The sequence below is a fragment of the Spermophilus citellus genome (assembly GCF_964194105.1).
Source record: "Spermophilus citellus genome assembly, chromosome: 2".
NCBI classification, from domain to species: Eukaryota; Metazoa; Chordata; class Mammalia; order Rodentia; family Sciuridae; genus Spermophilus; species Spermophilus citellus.
The window spans coordinates 181899917-181919945 of record NC_138183.1 but is presented as its reverse complement, the minus strand read 5'-3'; the positions used below and the strand labels follow the sequence as shown (position 1 = coordinate 181919945).

The following is a 20029-nucleotide window of genomic DNA, read 5'->3' as shown; positions in this document are numbered from 1 at the left end:
GTTAATAGTGTATACTTTGTTCTTTTTCTTTTTAAAATGTGGCTATTCTTGGTTCTTTGAATTTTCATATATATTTTAGGATCATCTTGTCAATTTCTGCAAAACAGACAAAAACCTTGTGGGTGTTTGGGACATGATGGCAAAAAAGATAGTGTAAATAGTTCTCTGAAGTTCAGATTTTGGTTTCATTCTTTAAACCCTCTTCTGAATAGTTTCTCATTCTGTGTGAGCTCAGGAATAATAGAGGAGGGATAATTTCTTAGGATATTCTTGGCTGAACACCGGAACCAAGGACGCAGATGTTAAACAGAATAAAATTTGAGAAAGAGGTGATTGATAGCTTTGCTAATTACTCTTCTAGAAGTGTAATAGTCCACCTTGCTTGTCACTGAGAAGTGGTTATGTAGGACTTACTCCTTGTGGGAAGTGGGGAACCTAAGGCTGAGGTGGTAGTAGGGGCAGGTTCCTAAAGGTGATTTATACAAAGAAATTAGAGATTGGAAGCTGCTATCCCCATAGATCTTAGCAGGGGCTGCAACCTCTATCTCATCCTTACTTCCCATGGTGTGGGCTTTGCTGGACATGAGGGAAGTGGTTAGTGCTGAACTTGGTCTAAGAAATACCTAGGACAACAAATTAGAACAAACACATTTTAAAAAATAAATAAAATACAAAATAGGGCTGGGAATGTGGCTCAGTGGTCGAGGGCCCCTGAATTCAATCCCTAGTATCTGCAAAAAAAAAAAAAAAAAAAAAAAAAAAACCCAACAAAAAACAAAAAACAAACAACAACAACAACAACAACAACAAAACCAGAAAATACCTAGGACAGTCTGACATCACCTCTACAGGAAAGCTGTTACTGATTGCTCAATTATTTCAGAGTGTAAAGGATGGAAGAGAGAGTGCATTCCAGAGCCAGTAAAATGAAGTTCCTTAGAACTTCCCATTGCACTCTCACCTCATTGCCTCTCTTCCTCCTCACTCACTGGCATGCTGACCCTCCACACCCACATTTCTCTGGTTTTTCTTTTAGTAATAACCTAAAAAGAATGTTTATTACCCAACAGTCTATTGGGCAGTGAGCATTCCTAACTAGCTACTGAACTACCTCCAGTTACTCAGCCCTCATACCCTGCTGACTCTTGGGGGCAGTGTTCAGTCCCTCTGGCAGGGACTAATGGGTGGGCCACATTTTCTGGCTAGTGACTGTGCTTATATTCTTCATCTCACCATGACTCCCACCCATCCTTCACTGTTGGGACTCAGTGCAAAAAACTGCTCCCATCTGCCTGAGCCTATGTGCTCATAGGAAGTATTTTCTCCCTTCTGTGAGCACCCTTGACTTCTACCTACACATTTTTCATGATTTGTGTTCAATCTCCTCTACTAGGTCCTGAGCTCTATAAACATGGGATTCTAGGCAGGATTCGGTATTTCCCACCAGGCCTAGACAATAGTTGGCAATTAGTGGATGAAGAAATGCTTGGGAAAGAATTCTGAAAAGGGTCATAGGAAAGTGAACTCCCAGGACCTTTAGGCACAAGGCTGTCATTCACTGTATGCCTCAGCATCTCCCCTTACATCAGAATACTCAAAGGAAAAATACACACACACACACACAGACAAGGATGACCATTTTGGAACCTATTTATATTGTGGGTGTTACTCTGGGCTTCATCCAGCCCCATACCAGCCCTTGAGACTCATCAGACTGTCTGAAAATTCATGGCTTCCTTGGGCCAACTGTAGCTGTCCAGTGTAAATGAGTCATAGTCTGGAGTGTAGACGAGGGATCTTATGAAAGCCTCCTTGTTCTCAGGCTCCGGGTAGCAGGAAGCCAGGTTGTGTTTGTAGGCATAGTCGAGGACCTAGGGAAAAAAACATGTGTGATTGAAGAACTGGATCTAAGGAAAAACCTGCCTGGGGTGGCAGAATACATTCTGATTAGCCAATCATGTTCCTCTCATGAGTTTGGCCCATGAAACCACTGGATAGAAAGGATTTTAAGCTTTCTGCCTAAGAAGGCAGCTTTGACATAGTGGAATAAATACTGGGCCAGGGTCAAGAGGCCCAGCCTAAATTCTGCTTGCTTGTATCTGCCCACAAGTCCCTAGCTATGATATTATCCTTGCTGAGCCTCAGTTTCCTTATCTGTAAAGTGAGGGAATGATGCTTTTATCTGGAGTTGTATGAGGATAAAATTACCAAATTGTGTTTTGGATGGGAGTTGAACTGGATGAACATCCTGAACACCTTCTCTAGGTATTAGATTTGGCTTCAGGAGAATGTGAATCTAAATATATCCTCAAAGGAAGGAACTAAATGAGGGAAAACCCTGTACTGAACAACTCTTAGAGACTGTGTACTGTTAGGCAATGCATTTTTTGAAATTATTTTTAAAAATTATAGAAAAACATATGCACTAACAGAAATAATAGCATATTGAATCCTTATATATTCGCTATCCACTGTCAACTATTATCATCTGGGGCCAGTATTTACTGGACTATGCTCTGGTTCTTTGAAAACCCATCACCCTTCATAGTTTCATAGTCTGGAATATTCCATGACCATGATCACTCTATGGTCCAGTCATTCTGAGAGGGGAAGAATAAACATCTCCTCTGGCCAGGCAGGTACTGGTTATGGAGCTTTATTACTGTCCTCTATCAATCTTTTCTAGAATTTTGGGAGACAGGCATTACTGGCCTCTTTGGAAAAGGAGGAAACTGAGGTTCAGGGAAGTGAAGTGATTGGGCCAAGCTTGCTTCACTGTTGATTCACAAAGCTGGGACCCCCAAGGCACAAGCCCTTTTCCTCACGTAATGCAAGCTGACCTTTCTTATAAATGGGTGATTATGATTCATTTTAAAAAAATTCCACCCACATTCTGGCACACAAGACCATGGGCTTTCATGACTTTTCTGTCCGCTGTTTTGAAGGGAAATCCAGGAGCTTTCCAGAACTGGCCTGGGCAGGCTTCAGGCAGGAGTTTGTTAGCCACCCTCTGGGTTGTATGCAATGCAGCCCGAGGAGCTAAGTATATCTCCAGAGCTGCTGTCTCCTTGTCTTTCTAAAGTCACAAAGAGAAAGTGTTTGTGCATCACTCCCCATTTATAGGTGTAAGATGCCTCTTACTTTGATGGCGATTCTCAGAGACACATCTCTGATGGTGCTGAGTGGTGGGTACAGTCTCCCTTGGGATAGGTGCTGCTCAGAGACCTCCTGGGCAATATGCTAGAGAGAGGGAGAGAACCAAAAGGAATAAGCTGAGTTTCTGCTTTCAAAGAACAAGGTCAACCCATTACCTCAGAGATTCACCCAATCCTGCACATGTGGTCAAATGCTGCAGTTCCTACTGTTAACTCTGCTGCCATGTGGCACCAAGGGAGCTTAATGCTTAGCCTTAAACAAGGACAAAACTTTTCTGTACTGTGAGACTGGTTGAGGCTTAAAACATGGGGATTTTTGAATTCTAAAGGAAAATTACTAAGACTAAGATGAATAAATCATGGCTTGCAAAGCAAAGACTATGGGATTTCTTCTTGGTTCATCCAGTCTATTGCACAAAGATCCTAAGTTTCTCGATTCCTTGCTTTCAGCCTCTTCCCATGTTTGGTACCATCCTGGGTGCCCATCTAAGAAACATTCCTGTATTCAAGGCTCCATGAACTCTCCCAGCCACGGTCTCAGACTGGGGAAGGCCTTTTCTCCAGTGAGTGAATGGCACGAAACCTCTGCAAGCCTTCCAGCCTCAGGTTATGGTGTCCAGTCAGCTTCGCAGGTCAGCTTTTTAAATGAGTATCTTTGAAAATACTCCTACCTTATCTTCTTGTGTCCAATTTAAATTTGAGAAGATTCCTTGTGTTCTCTGAGAACTGTTTGTCCGTGAAGTGACAGGGCAATGGAGTTGATCTCACCTTAGAGTTTGCAGACATTATTTCAAAGGAGTGAGTTTCCCCCATTCCCATTCATTCAGGCACACATTCACTGAGCTCTACAGCCTGATGAGCTCTGTGCTAGGTGCTGAGGACCCAAGGTGAAAAGACTTTTCCCTCACAGAGATTGCTCATAGAAGGCAAATAGAAACAATTCTAACAATTATAGTGGGAAGTGCAATGAGAGAGGGCATAAAGACAAAGAGGAAGACAGAGTCTCATGTGTTATGCAGAAAGGGCTTCCTAGAGGAAGTGTCAGAGACTGACAGCTGATGGACTAAATAGGAAATAGTGGAAAAGAGGAGATACATGAAAGTATAAATTATATGCAAATACTTGTAGGTGAGAGAGCAAGGACCTGAGGCTGAAAAAGTCACGCTGGATGGGTCTGATGATAGGGAGAAGGCTACAAGAAAGGCAGAAGAGGAAAGGAGGGCCTGGTGATGAAGTACCTTGTATGAAAACCACAGGAAAAGGTTTGAATATTATTCTATAAATTCAAGAAGCCTGTTATGGTTTGGATGTGAGGTGTCCCCCAAAAACTCACATGTGAGACAATGTAAGAAGGTTCAGAAGAGAAGTGACTGGGTTGTGAGAGTCTCAACCCAACCAGTGAATTAATGTCCTGATAGGGATTAACTGAGTGGAAACTGAAGTGGTAGAGTAGCTGGAGGAGGTGGAAATTAGAGGTGTGGCTTTGGGGTATATATTTGTATCTGGTAAGTAGAGACCTCTTCCTGGTCTGCTTCTTGATGGTCATGTGAGCCACTTCCCTTCACCACACTCTTACACCATGTTGTTCTGCTTCACCTTGAGCCCCCAAGGAATGGAGCCTGCTGTCTATGGATTGAGACCTCTGAAACTATGAGGCCCCAAATAAACTTTTCCTCCACTACAGTTGTTCTGGTCAAGTCTTTCTGTTGCAGCAGCAAAAAAAAGAGCCATACGAAGGTATGAAATTAGAGGAGATTTGGCCTGATCTGTGTTTTGAAGTTTTCTCTTTGTGGAGGTACAGAAGATGGATTGGTTAGAAAGAAACAGGATTGCCATGACTAGATCTGCATATAGAAAACTTGTCCTGTGAAGAGATAAATCATGGTATTATGGGCACTTCTAAGGTGCAGGGCACTGGTAACGTCTTGCAGCATGATGTCAAGTAGCCTGGGCCATCCTAGTGCTGTGGCTCACAAGCCTAGAGATCTTGGGAAAGTTCCTTAAAGTCTCTATGCCGCATATTCCTTGTCTATAACATAAGGATACACTCTATACTTAGTTTTACAGAATTGTTAAGATGAAATGAGGTAATGCATGTAAATCTCCTAAAATCTATATTAATTTTCCATAGGAAAATAAAATTCAACATAAATTGTCTTTTTTTATATTTATTTTTTTAGTTGTAGTTGGACACAATACCTGTATTTTATTTATTTATTTTTATGTGGTGCTGAGGATCAAACCCAGGGCCTTGCATGTGCTAGGCAAGTGCTCTACCACTGAGCTACAACCCCAGCCCTCAACATAAATTGTCTTAATGAAAAGCATCTTTTTCAGAAATATAAGCTTTCAGGGCTTTGAAGATACGACTGTCAGCTCCTAAAAGTGAGAGACCTGAGCTGGGCATGGTGGCTCATGCCTGTAATCCTAGTGCCTTGGGAAGCTGAGGCAGGAGAATCTTAAGTTTGAGGTCAGCCTCAGCAACTTAGTGGAACACTAAGCAACTTAATGACCCTGTCTCTCAAAAAAAGGCAGGGGGATGTGGGTCAGTGGTTAAGTACCCCTGGGTTCAATCCCTGGTACAAAAACAAAAACAAAAAAAAATGTGAGAAAGTTTATCCTGCTCACAGTAGATGCTTAATGAGTAGATTGAGAAGAGTTTCCTATAGAATCAATGCACACTCATCATGAAATGAGGGAGTTGAAGTATTCCATGGCACAGGGTGTTGGGTGTGCAGATGTCTCAGGGTCCTATAGGAAAGGCTATAGCAACTATGTTTCTGCACAACAGGGAAATTTACTTGTAGTCTCTCTTTAAGCAAGAGTGACTCTTCTCATCCAAAGGGGATTTCAAACAGCTCTGCCCACAGTCATAAGACAAGAACACCCATTACAGCAATAGGAAGAAATATGAATGCAGGTTACTCAGACAAGATGGACAGAGGGCTGTGGCACAAGGTCATAACTGGTGTGCATAGCATGGGAGGTGGCTTAAAATTCTTCAGGGAACATTACTTTACGGCCTTGCAGCGCAGGTGATCAATGACAAGACACAGTAAAAAGGGATCTAGGATGTGGTACAGTTCCCTGTGGGGACTCATAGGGTGGATCTGGACAGAGATTCATGGAAGCAGTTCTCATGCCTCATTGGCTTAAATTTTTTTTACCAGTGCCATGGTGAGAAGGAATTCCAGAGGAGGTTAGGAGTATAAATTTATTTACAGGTTAGAAGTATAAATATATTTAATATTTAAATATATCTTTGATTAATTTAATCCTCCCCTACTCAAGAAAAACATTTCTAGGCAAAGGATTCTTCAGAGTGAGAATAAATGTCAAGTGCAGGTTATTTGATAATGTCAGCAATGTAATTGTTATTCATAACCATTATTATAAATGTGAAATGTCATCCTTAATGAATTTTTTCATTGTAAAGAAACCATTTCTTCCAGTAAAGAACCATTCTGGGGCCTTTTCTTGTATGATGCTCAGAACAGGTATATGCTCAGAATTCCACCTGCTTCTTGTGGAAAGTGTCCTAGTGGGGCTAACTGTTGCCAGTTGCCCCAGTGATGTAACCAGTGCATGTGGCTGGAAAAATCCATCATCTGTCATGGTTCACAAGTTCCCAGTTTCAGGTACCTTTAGTTACATCTCTATCTAGGCATCTAGATGACACGCTGGGAGGTGGGGAGCAGTACTAGATATATCCCTTCACTGCTGGTTCCTTCTGACAATAGCTCTTCTTCCAACTACTTCCCATCCTTCTTTAAAAGCCTGCATGCAATTGGAAAGGTCAAGCCTGAGATAATCTAGAAAGATGCCTGAGGTTTAAGTACTTTGGGGATCCATTGCCAGGATTTGGAGCAGGCAGGTAGAAGAGACAAAAAGAGGAGGAATCTTTAGAGACCCAGTGTAGGACCTAGTGTTAACCCCCAGGCTCTGTTGAAAGCATTCAAAGGAGCAAGGACAAGATACCTCTGCTGTTAGGAGGAAGATCTCATCTGGGATGTGCCGGATCCCGCCAGCAATGACTCCCAGTGCCACTCCAGGGAACACATAGGCATTATTTCCCTGCCCAGGAATGAATGTCTTTCCATCTTCCAGAGTCACACTCTTAAAAGGACTTCCACTGGCAAAGATCCCTCGGCCCTGGAGCCAGGAAGAAAACCAGAGGTTGGAGTTTAGAGATGGGTTTGGGGCAGTAATGATAACTTGTTCTTGTCTTCCATATGTTGAACCCTTCTTCATCCTTTCCCAAATGCCCAGCATTGTGCCGAGAACATGGCAAGTACTCAAAGCATGTTTATTCATTTGATTAGAAAGCTCAGTCCCCACCCCCAATTTATCTGACCGCCAAGAATTTTTGATAGATGATAGAGTTCATCGTATCCCTTTTACCTGTCATCTCCTGAGAAGGCCAACTCAGGACATGACAGCCATGAAAGTATCCTAGAGTTTATAAGAGCCTTGGGTTCTGGCCAAAGCTTCATGTTATTTAGGGGAAACTTGTCCAGCATTGCCTGATTGTAAGAGCTTTGGAGTTAGAGCTGGGTTTGAGGACCAGCTCTATATTAGCTCTGTAACTGTGGGCAAGTTACTTCATCTTTCTGAACCTCAGTTTACTGATGATGAGGATTTTTTTCACCCTCAAAGGGTTACTTATGGTTATTGTTACTATGTCCTCTCAGCTGGGGGAAGGAAGGACTCCCCGCTGACCTCGGTGACCCGGTAGCACTTCTCAGCTGTGCACTCGGCCTTGCTGGTGGGATTGCTCAGGGCAAAGATGATAGGGCGCTCGTGGAAGGAGGCCATGTCCCTCAGAATCTGCTCCGTGAAGGCTCCTGCGATGGCAGCAACACCTACAGGGAAAAGTGGGGTAGTGGGGATACCTACTCTTCATTAATAACCCATTCCTCTCCTGGGGAAACTAGGTGTACCATGTAAGGCTCAGGAGTCTTGGGGATAGCATGTACCAATGAGATTGAGAGAGAAGAAGGGAAGAGCATATTCTTGCTTGAGTTGCCTGAGGCCTCCTGTTCATCTTTAAGGGACTACTGGTCTACTTCCCTGCCATTTAGATGCATCTTGAAGATGTTATTGGGCTTTGCCATTGAAAATGGGTTGCTCTCTTAGTACAAGGAGAGATACTAGGATCTCTGCCTTGGTTGGGGGAAAGCTCATATCATTTGGGTTAGAGATATCAGCCCTGCGCTTTTCTACTATACTATATAAGCCCCAACTCTGGTAGCTTAGTTCTATGGTTTTTATATAGTAGTTTTTCCATAGAAATCTGTGGCATTGAATTGGGGATAGAGCTGAATTTCTATAAGTTACTTATGTTTCCTGGATAAGCCTTAGTCTCTCCATCTGCAAGTCAATAGAGTTAGTTGGGCTATACAGCATATCACCTGCATCTTCCTACCTATGATGGCTGTGGGCTTCACCAGCCTCACCACCTCCTCCAGGGAGTTCACTTCAGGATGGTCTTGGGCAAACATTTCTTTCTCATGGTTCAGGTGGCTTCTTCCCTACAGGAAAAAAAGGTTCGTGAAAAAGTTGTGGTGCTGAGAACCTGTTGGGCAGGGGCAAGAATGCTTTTGGAAACTCTGAGAGCATTCCCTGCCGAGCCCCATAATTTTGATCTTTCAGAAGTCTTAGGGCCTGACCTCTTGATCAGATTTCCCAGTAAAGCTTAACATGTAGTGTGTGTGTGTGTGTGTGTGTGTGTGTGTGTGTGTGTGTTTCTTTAACCCAAACCACATCAGTAGAATTCACAAGGCATTTCTTTGAGCTGGGTTAGAATAAAAAGCTTCTAAGGAAATACCTGAGTCTGACCAAGTCCCTTTGCCCCAAGACATCCAGGACCAGGCCCAGATGAGGGATAGGCGCTTGAGCCATCCAGGACCAAAGATCCTTAGCACTGGAGCCAGGAAGAAAACCAGAAGTTGGAGTTTAGAGATGGGTTTGGGGCAGTAATGATAGCATGTTTTTGTCTTCCATATGATGAACCCTTCTTCTTCTTCATGGAGCTAGTGTGAATATATTTTATATGAGTCATTAACCTCCCTGTGAATAATACTAAGCTGAGTTCCAGAACAGGCTTGGGATAGCTGACTGACTCTATATTTCTTCCATTTTCCCAAATAGAGGTCCTTGGGGGACAGGCTGGCATGATTACTAATAAATGAGCACAAACATTTCTGATGACTCCTTTGGACCAGCTGGCCTCATGAGAAACAGAGAGACTATGTCAGCTTTGAGAGTTCCTTGGGCAGGGGTGAGCTCCATGGGGTGAACCAAATTATGGTGAAAAATGGTCAAGAGTGGCAAGCTTTGGCAACCTATACTTGTGAATGGATTATGCTCTGGAATGACATAGAGTGGGAGGAGGAATCTTCAGGCCTAAGTTCCTACAGCAGTGATCTGGCTCTATAGGAAGGCCAGTTTCTGAGGAGGGTATTTGCTATTCTTGGTATATGATCCTATGCACTTCTCCATTCCTACTATGCTCATTGTTTTTCATCTCTCACTGACATTCCATGCTAGTGGAATTCTGGAAATTAAAGGATGAAGCTATGAGTCAAGCTCTAAGGGAGAGAGGTCATCTAGTGTGTCCCTCTCCACATTCTAGTCAGAAACTGAGCTGTTTTTCTCTCTCATTCTTTCACTCATACATCACACATTAATTACATTAATTATGTGCTTACCAGGTGCCAGGCATTGGTAGCTTAGTGGACAAGTAAAAAGCATCTGTTTTATAAAGTGGTGGGTGCAGCCTATGGAAGGGGAATGCCTACGTGAGCATAGATGTAAGAAAAAAACCTAATGATCTCAGAAAGCTTCCTGGAGTAGCTAATATTTGAGTCCAATCAGAACGTAAGGAGGAAACTATGAAGGGGGATTGAGAGTGGTATTTGGAAAAAGGGAGAAGAACATTCCAGGCAGAACAAATGTGCAAAGATGTGGAAGAGAGGGAATGTGTGACTTTTGGAGCACTACCATTCAATATGGCTGAAGGTTAGTGCAAGGCAGGAGTAGTGGGAGGTAAGGCTGGAAGGAGCACACATACACACTCACACACACAAATTCAGAATGTCTGAACAAGAGCAATTAAGGCTACTTTGGGATGAATCTTTTGTTTTGGAGGTTAGGCCATTGCCATTGCTCTCCTTCTCTATTCTGAGAACTTCACCCCTTAGGGAACTCTTCAAGTTTAGTTCTTGGGAAATTTTCAGGTCTCCAGACTGACAGTACCTTGACAATCAGTCCCTTGGAGTCCACCATCCAGATCTTCCTTGTGGCCTCTGCCTTGGGTACACCTTCTTTCTCCAGGGCCATGACAAGAAGGTGGGCGATGCCCATAGCTGCCTGAGAGGTACCATAAAGAAAATGTTTAGACACAGGAGAAATAGCTGCTCAGCCTGGATCAGATATCTCACCAAAATAAGCCATTATTCTTTCCTATAGCCCCATGACTCCCAGGAGGCCCAGGTAATCTTGCATTGATAAATTCAATTGTTGAGGTTCAGGCAGCCGAGATGATCAGAATATACTGAACACCACCCTTCTTGATTCTCTTCCATGCATTCTTATTTTTCAACTGCAACAACAGTAGAGACCCCCTGGTGGCACCTACCTCACCTGCACCTTGGAAAACAAACACATGATTGGAGAGCTTGTTCTTGGTGATTCTCAGAGCAGCCAGGATCCCTGCCACAGCCACAGAGGCTGTGCCTGTAAGAGAGTGGACTGTGATCAACTCTGGCCATTGGCTCCCAACCTCCAAGAGAAGACCCTTGACAGAGTTTACAACACTTAGGACCTGTGCAGGAAGAAACAACATTTTTCAGCCCTTATGTATGTCAAGGCTAAAGGCATGAAAGCCTAAAGCCATGCCCTCTTTTGTAGATAACTGTTCTTCTTCTGATGGGCAGATCCTTAATTGTTTCTTGACTGCAGGAGAGATGACCAGATAGCCAGGTTCTGCTACTGCCATTGTCCATAAATGAAATAACAGGATAAACATAATTTAATAGATGACAAAAGGAAGTGTAAGTCTCAAGAATGCTTTAAAGGTTAAGTGGACAAAGACATCTTTTAAAATGAGAGGACAGCCTAACCATCAGACATTAAGAGACCATATGTCCTGAGCTTTTCCATCAAATCATAAGGTTGGTTGTTTCTGGTAGCATATTATCCACAAATGGCTTGAGTATGCCCAGAAGGAATACATAAGTTGCATGAGCAGGTAGTTGAGACTTGATAAAGCCACTGCTGTATCACTTCCTCTCCCTCAGTCCACATATTGGGAATTTTTTAGACTACAGTCCAGGAAGGAAAAAAACCTTAGGCTCAGTTTATAGATTGTTCTTAATGCTATATTGGCACCAACTAAGTGTCAGGTGGCAGCTTCACAGGTGGATATAAAAGATAATGGCAGAGGGCAGTGGACAGACATGACTTCAATGGTAAATCTGGTTGTTCTCTTTGATCCAAAAGATGTCTAGTTCTACTTTTATTTTTTGGGGGTGCTGGGGATTAAACCCATGGCTGCATACATACTAGGCAAATGCTTTATCACTGAGCTAATCCCCATCCCCTGGATCTCATTTAATTCATGATCAGTTGTTAATGGTTGAGATGGGTGGTCAGGGACTTGGAGAGAACAAAATTATAAGACTGGTGATGACTGGGGAGTGGGGAATAATTATCTGGCATAGAATTTCATTTTACAAGATGAAAAGAGTTCTGGATGTGGATAATAGTGATGATTGCATAACCTTAAATATATTTAATATTACTCAACTGTACATTTGAAAGTGTTTAAATGTCAAATCTTATGTGTATTTACCACAAAAATTAGAGGGAAAATCCCTATAATCAAATATTAAAAAAAATAAGATTGGTGATGAATGGTTCTGGGAAGTGGTATGAGGATGACCTCTTGAATAGGAATAGAGTGTGACGAGACCTATGCCTCATGTGAAAACTCACCAAAGGATGTAATAAGAATAGTTTATCAATCACCAAGCAGATAAAATGTTATGTTCTATAAATATGAGCTCGCCAGCATCTTTCCCCAGCCACCTAGGGTTTGCCTAATAGGCTTACATACAAAGTAGACATGGTGGCCAAGGATGGAGACTATGCATGGACTTCCTTTTACCAATGCTGATCTGTTTCTGATACTGCTGAGTGACTAACTTGTCAATGGCAGAGACCCAAGTTGAACTTCTGATATCCATCTGGTGGATGGCTGGTTAACTTGGACTCCTTCCATCATAGACAAGCATTGGAATACATAGCTAGTCCAGAGAGGAACTTCTTTCCTTGTCTATCATGCTGCTGCTAGTATCATCATCTGTAGATGTTTAGAACACTTATTCATCATCCTGTTATAATCCAAACAAGGCTCCTATAATAAAGAAATTAATTTCACAGTAAAAGAAGTGCAATAGAAGGCTCATGCTCAAGGAATTCACTGGTCTTAATGTATTCCCAACCACTTAGAAGCAGCTGACCTAACAGATCAGTAGAGTGGCCAGCTGACCAAGGAGAAAGAGTTGGGTTGAGGTGACACCCTATACAGATGATGTTCTATCTTAAAAGATACAATATATAATCTGATTTAGCAAATAATATATTGGATTCTTTCTCAGAATACATGAGTCTGGAAGTGAAAGTGATCCCATTTTCCCTAATAATCCACTTGCAGAATTTTTATTTCCTGTCTTTTCTCCTTTGTGTCCCACTGGATTGAAGGTTTTAGTTTCCAAGAGAGAAGTACTTATACTAGGATACACAGCATATTGAATCAGGAGTTGAGAACCACCACTTGACCATTTGGAACTCTTTATACCACTACACCAGTGGGAAAAAAAGAGGTTTTTGATCTAGTTGTAGTGATTGATCCTGGTAACCAACAGGAAATCTGGGGCAGGAAGGAGTACATCTGGCACTGAGGGGATCCTCTGAGGTGTGTCTTAGTATTTCCATGCTCAATAGTAAATATCAATGAACACTATTGCAACTCAAGGGAGGCAGGAATACTAAAGATTCAGAGGTCTTAAAACTGAAGGTAAGTTTTTATCTACTGGGTAAAGACTGAGGACCCTGACTAGCTGAGGTCCTCTCTGAGAACAAAACAAAACAAAACAAAAACCCAACAACAAAAACAAAAACAAAAACACGGAATAGGAGGTTGAGGAAGAAATTTATAGATATCAGCTATGTCCTCACTTCTAGTTAAAAAAATAAGAAATGTAACAGTCATGCATATTTCTTCCTTCATTCTTATGTAACTATAACAATAGTATAGATTAGATAATTTCTTCTCCCTCTCCCTTCCCTTTATTATGTTATACACATTTGGTTGGAGGTTTACTTCTTTGCTTTAGTGTTTGAGTAACTGAGTTTATAAGTGTGACTATAACTGAATTTTAAGAGTGGCTAATCCTTTCCAGAAGATGAAGAGTATGACTATCTTCCAGTAATGAATAAAATGACTATTGAGACTGTCTCATCCCTTTTTGGGGAGAAGGTGAAAATGTATTCATTTCTTGGAGATAGTTGCATTTTGTTAGAGTAGTTTTTGTTGTCTGGGAGTAAGAATGTGTAGAATAATGTGCATGGATTCTAAAGAGAGCCAAAAAAGGTGAACTGTGACACTTATTGGGTAATTGTTTTTCAGCTCCAAATATACCCTTCTCTTACACTGTTTGATCTGCAAACCCTGTTCAACTTTGCCAACTGGCTCTGTGCTGGGATTTGGCACTAGAGGGAGACTGGAAAGCTAGATGTGGGGTAGTGAGGACACTTTTTCTGCATCACCTCAGTTGCCAGGTAAAATGCAGGACACTTAGTAAAATTTGAATTTTAGGTTAACAAGTAATTTTTTAGTACAAGCATACCCTTGCAACATTAGCATGCATATTCTAAGAAAGTTTTTCTTATTTATTTCATATTGAAATTCAACTGAGCAGCCTTGGTTCTGCCCCTCCACAGCAGCAGTTGAGTCCAGTCTGCAGATTGTCCATTACTTACCCTCATAGCAAGCCTCTCCCACCCCACCCCAAGACACTAATGCCAGCGGGCTACCACCTCGTCTTTCCTTTGTTCCTTCAGCCTCAGGGGTGGCAGCAGAACCTTAGTGTTTCTTTTCTGCTTTTCAATTCCTTAATACATAATTGACAATTCTTTATTTAATTTTCTCTGTCAAAGCAAATGGTGTAGACCCTGACTGATAGAGTTCATAATAAAAACCTAATCACAGTTGGCAATGTTAAGTTTCCATGATGAGCAAAGAAAAGGAAATTAAAGTGAGGCTATTTATGGCTTGTTGAATTTGCACAAATTAAAAAAAAAACCCTAATATTTTCTAGGGCTGGTGAGGGAGCAGTAAAAACTAAAATGTTCCAACACACTTTGCATTTTGAAGGGCTACAGTCCTTTTTTGGAAAACTATTTCCTGGTGCAGACCAAAGCATAAAATGTTCATGCCCTTTGACTTCATACTTCTACTTCTGGGAATTTGTGTATAAAAAATTAGAAATATATGTTCTAGGACATTTATAAAATGTTATTTGTGATGCAAAGTGGCTGGAAATTACCTTAACATCTAACAAAGGAATAATGATCAAATCGGCTGGTGTAGACACTCAGTAGAATATTTTGCAGCTATTAAAAATGAAGATTGTGTAAGCAGTATAAAAATACTATGAGTTAGCAACATCAGAGATTTTTCTAAGTGCCTTACATGTCCTAATATAAATATATTTGCTCATTTAATCCTAACTTCTATCATCCCCATATTACAGAGTGGGAAAATGGACAGTTTAGTTTGTTGAGTTGTTCTAGATCATATAACACAAATCAGATTTGGACCCAGGGAATCAGACTATAAGGGCTTATGCCTTTAACCACTGAACTTTTGCTTTATTGAATTTTTTGGAAAGAAGAGAACCTTAAATAGCACACATATCATGGTTCTAATCCTAACACACATACACAGACACACACACAGACAGACACACACACACACACACACTCAGAATCCAGAAGGGACTACAAAAATATACAGTTGCAGTCTGGGGGTTTAAGTGAATCTTCTGTGTTCTATTTCTAGTTTTCCAGATGGTTTGCTTTTTGCTGGCTCAGGAGTGGGATTTTCTTCTAGAACAAGAGTTGGACTTATGCCTGGCTTGGAGACTCTGTGTTGGGCTGAGATAAGGGGCTTAGTAAGCATTTGGAGTCTAGTAAGTGCACATTCATCATTTTGGACATCAGGAAGTAGGACTCTAACCAGGAACACACTCCCTAGAAGATGGGGTGCAGACTTTCTTGTCTTCACATGGCTGTGGCCTGGGGAAACTACTGAGCTGTCAGCAGGTCCCAGAGGCATGGGTGAGGACTAGTGGGATTTCCCAGTTCCTTCTAAAGGTTCCCAGAGTGCTCCTTGTGCCTACCAGATGCTCCATGTGCCTACCAAAAATCTATGGAAGAAAGAGAAGACTCTGACATAAGCCCTGCCATCAGGGAATACCCTGCTTACCAAGGCTTTGGTACAATAACTATAACAATCAGCAATCAGAGGTCTTTGGAAATAGTTACATTCATTTAATTAGTGAGCAGCACGTATGAACCAGACTGTGGATACTGAGGGTACCATAGGCATCCAAATAGGCCAGGTTCACTCTTTTTTCCCCAGGTTCACTTTAAAATGTAAATAAAGAAGTGATTAAATGATTACAAATGTGAAAAGTGTTATAAAGAGGTTTGTAAATTAGCTTGTGTAATTTAAGAATAGAGAAATATATTATCAAGCTACTTTTGTAGCCTCATGACTCCATATACCAGTAGCATTATTCATGGTTCCTAAACAGTGCACCTAGCTTTTGTTCACGTTGTACCCATGATCTAGAGGAGCTTCCGTAGTTCATTATTTATTCCTTAAAACTTAGCTCAGATGATCTTCTTTGCTTCCCCAGGTATCATTAGTCACCCCTTCCTCCCCTATATTTACATTTTATTCAACCTGAACAAAGCTAGGCTATCACACATCCAGAATTAGCACTATATTACAATCAAACAAACAAAACAACAACAACAAACCGTCCAAAAATCACATCCAACAAAGCAAATCTAAATAATTATTTAAATTAATCAAATCAATTATTTAAAGAGGTGGTGAGGACTATTTCATTATGTGATCTCTTTCCAAATCCCCATTGTCCGTTTTTGCCAAAGTCCACTTGTGGTGGCTGTTCTCCATATGTGCCTCCCTGTAAATAATCCTATCCTGCTTACTCTCCCAGTCCCTCAAAACCTGCTTTCATTTTAGATCTACTGCATCAGCATCTGTGTTTCAAAAGATCTCTAGATGATTTTCATGCTAATTCAAATTTGAGATGCAGTGCATTGGATGGCTTCTCTTGGTGAAGTACTAGTTTCCTGTCATTTGGACAGAAGGAATTTTCTGCTCATCTAGTTCTACTTCAGCAAAGCCTTCTGCCTGAGAAGAGGCGATGCGCAAAGCACATGCCACCAGATGGCGCTAAAGATATTCTCTCAGAGTCGTTCTCAACGACCCAATTTTCTTTTTTTTTTTCTTTTTTTTTTCCTTTCTTTTTTTGGTGTCAAATATCACTTGGAGTTACATAGAACCTGAAGGTTTAATAACCTAGCTTAGCTGCAGAAATTCAGTGCTGGAGGAGAATTAGAGATTGCAACATCCTCTAAGTGTACAGATGAGAAAACTGAGGTCAGAGAGAAAAAGGGAAGTAAAATAGGGAAACTTGGAGAGGTGCTTGTGCCCATTTAGGGTCTGCAGCCCATATAGCCTTTCCTGACTGGAGTTGGAGGTAGTGAAGGGACATTATAATTTTCCTGAGGGAGAACTATGAAGTGAATGGTAAAGTGGAGGCAGAGAGAAGGGAACTTAGGCAGGAGATGTCACTCAGATGCTTGGCTGTGAATCTGGAAAGAGGGGAACACAAAACAATGGAGAGGAAAGAATTGCACATTTCTGTACAAGAACACAAAGGCAGCTACCATTTATTGATCCCTCTTATCATGACCTTGGCTCTGTGCTAGGGTTTACTTGCCTTTGCTCACATAATCTTCACAACAACTTTACCAAGTAGGTTCTGTCATGTCCCCACAATTGTGCTTTCTCTCTCTTTCTCAGAAGAGGACCATGAGACTCAAAGGAAATAGAAGCAATCAGAACAGAACCTGTGATGCTCTCACCACCAAGTCTGCAAACTCTTTTTCACGTCCATGTACTTCATGCTTCCAGCTGTAACCATAAAGGTCCTATCACTGCTCCTAGCTAAAGCCACTTCTCTTTGTGAACTGGATCCCGTCATTTTTGTCTGCTCAAGGAATTTTTCCTGGGATTCTCTTCCCTGTTCTTGCATCCTCAATATCTCTCTCTCTACTGGGTCACTCCTATCAGGATGCCAACATGTTGTAAAGTGTCCATTTTTAAAAAACCTTCCTTTGGCCTGATGTAAGTTCCACCTTATTTTTTACTCCCCATTATGGCCATGCTTTTCTAAAGAGCAGAATTTACTGCTTTGATTTCTTTTTCTTCATTTTTCTGTGAAGATGAATCTAATCAAATGACTGACCCACCTCTTCTTGACGTCACCAAGCACCCCCACCTTGCCAAATTCCGTGGTCAGGTCTTAGACTTTATATTCCTTGACCTGTCAGCAGCACTTGATATTGTTGCCCATCCTTTCCTTTGGGGAACTCTTTTTGCACTTAATTTCTGAAACTCCACACTCACTGTCTACCTGTGGCTACTTCGTTATGATCTCCTTTCTGGAGTCCTTTTTTAAGGCCATTCTCTGAGGTGGCAAGTTATCCTAATTATGGACCAGAACTTATCAGGCAAAACTGCAGTTGATAAACCCAAATTATAAATTTTAGCAAATAAAGTTATCACATCCATTATTAAATTTCGTTAAGTGTTATGTGGGGGTGGTTCTTGGGCTGCCTGCCAAGAATTTAAAAATGCATAGGAAGGAAATTGCTTAGCTTTTTAGAGGTAACCACCCTGAGATGCCTGGGGGTCCAGGGATGTACAGAAACATGGCTTGTGCTCATAAATATCTTGGGCAGCTGAAAGCGTGACTGGTTGTTCCCATTTGTGATGAAAGAAAAACAAGCTTTCTTATAAAGAGGGAGCTTTCCATAATTACATTTCCTGCAAACTGAATACTTGAGGTTGTAGATTCAGGAAATAACACAAAAGCACAAGCCAAGTACGTAGTCTCTGCTTTTAATAGACACATTCAACAAAGTTAAAGGAGTTTTTGGGCTGATCAACAGATTATTGGCTGAAAGGGGAGGAACTCCTTGCCTTATCAGGAGAAGGCAACACCTCGGAGCCAGGCAACAAGGATGGGCAGAGTACCACTCCATCAGGGTCTGGCCAATGTGGCCTTGGAGCCTGGGCCCCTGCTGGACTGGAGAGCCTCTGCAGTGAAGCCAGGCATGCAGGAGTCTGCAAGAGTCATTCCCACAGCAGCCAGCTACTGCCATCAATTAGTCGCTAGGGCCTCCTTATCACTTGTTCTGGGCCTTTAAGGGACAAACTCTTGAATCTATAAAGAGGAATGAAATAGGCTTGTATTTCAGGAGATGCCACCAAAAGTGTCTAGAAAAATCAGTTCCCCTTATTGAACACCAAGCAAAGGCCTTGTAAAATACTTTGACACTATTTTTGTCTCATGAAGGAGTTTTCCAGAGCCCTCGAATCCTCTAGATGGTAGTTTCTGGCCCACAGAGAAGGCAGGGCTAGGCCTATTCTGCCACAATCTGAACCAGAGGGATACTACTAATAATGATAATGATAATAATTGCCATCATCTCAGCTTCTCTGGGATTGTTAGTTGCTCAATAGGCTAAAAGAGATGTCCAAGGAGCCAGGTTCAGATATGTGAGAACAGAAAGAAATTTAAAGAAGATCTTAGAAGATGGAAAGCTCTCCCATGCTCTTGGATAGGCAGAATTAATATTGTCAAAATGGCCACACTACCAAAAGCACTATACAGATTCAATGTGATTTTAATCAAAATCCCTTTGTCAATCCTTATAGAAATAATAATAAAAAAATCATGAAATTCACTTGGAAAAATAAGAAACTCAGAATAGCCAAAGTAATCCTTAGCAAGACAAGTGAAGCAGGAGGCATCACAATACCAGACCTTAAACAGTATATACTACAAAGCTATAGTAACAAAAATGGCATGGTATTGGCATCAAAATAGACACATAGACCAATGATACAGAATAGAAGACACAGAGACAAATCCACATGAGTACAGTTATGTTATACTAGACAAAGGTGACAAAAACATACAATGGAGAAAAGATAGTCTCTTCAACAATGGTGCTGGAAAACTGAAAGTCCATATGCAGCAAAATGAAATTAAACCCCTATCTCTCACCATGCACAAAACTCAACTCAAAGTGAATCAAGGACCTAACATTTAGACCAGAGACCCAGTAGAGAAAAAAGTAGGTTCAAATCTTCATCATGTTGGATTAGGCCCCAACTTTCTTAACAAGACTTTTAAAGCACAAGAAATAAAATCAAGAATTAATAAATAGGATGGATTCTAATTAAGAAGCTTCTTCTCAGCAAAAGAAACAATCAGTGAGGTGAAGAGAAAGCTTACATGTTGGGAGCAAACTTTTACCACATGCACATCGGATAGAGCACTAATCTCCAGATATACGAGGTCCATGTAAACCTTAGGACTGGGGCAGCTCTGGAAGCAGACACTACCTTGGTAGACAGGATCTAGTGAAAGGAAGGCTCTGCGGACTGGGAAGTAGGTAAGATTGGGGGACCATGGGGG

At 41.5% G+C, this 20029-nt stretch overlaps 1 protein-coding gene across 6 annotated transcripts in view; it reads right to left on the bottom strand.

The window, feature by feature from the left end:
* Positions 1-1634: 1634 nt before the first annotated feature.
* The window catches only part of ME3 (malic enzyme 3), a 201515-nt gene continuing 183120 nt past the window's right edge, over positions 1635-20029 (bottom strand). For all 6 annotated transcript variants that reach the window (XM_081282420.1, XM_081282422.1, XM_081282423.1 and 3 more), the window contains 7 exons: positions 10795-10892; positions 10413-10526; positions 8581-8686; positions 7875-8017; positions 7134-7307; positions 3142-3240; positions 1635-1871 (listed from right to left, as the gene is read on the bottom strand). In XM_081282420.1, the coding sequence (XP_081138546.1) occupies positions 1710-1871; positions 3142-3240; positions 7134-7307; positions 7875-8017; positions 8581-8686; positions 10413-10526; positions 10795-10892 (896 nt within the window). In that variant the 3' untranslated portion in view covers positions 1635-1709. The remainder of the gene's footprint in view (positions 1872-3141; positions 3241-7133; positions 7308-7874; positions 8018-8580; positions 8687-10412; positions 10527-10794; positions 10893-20029) is intronic.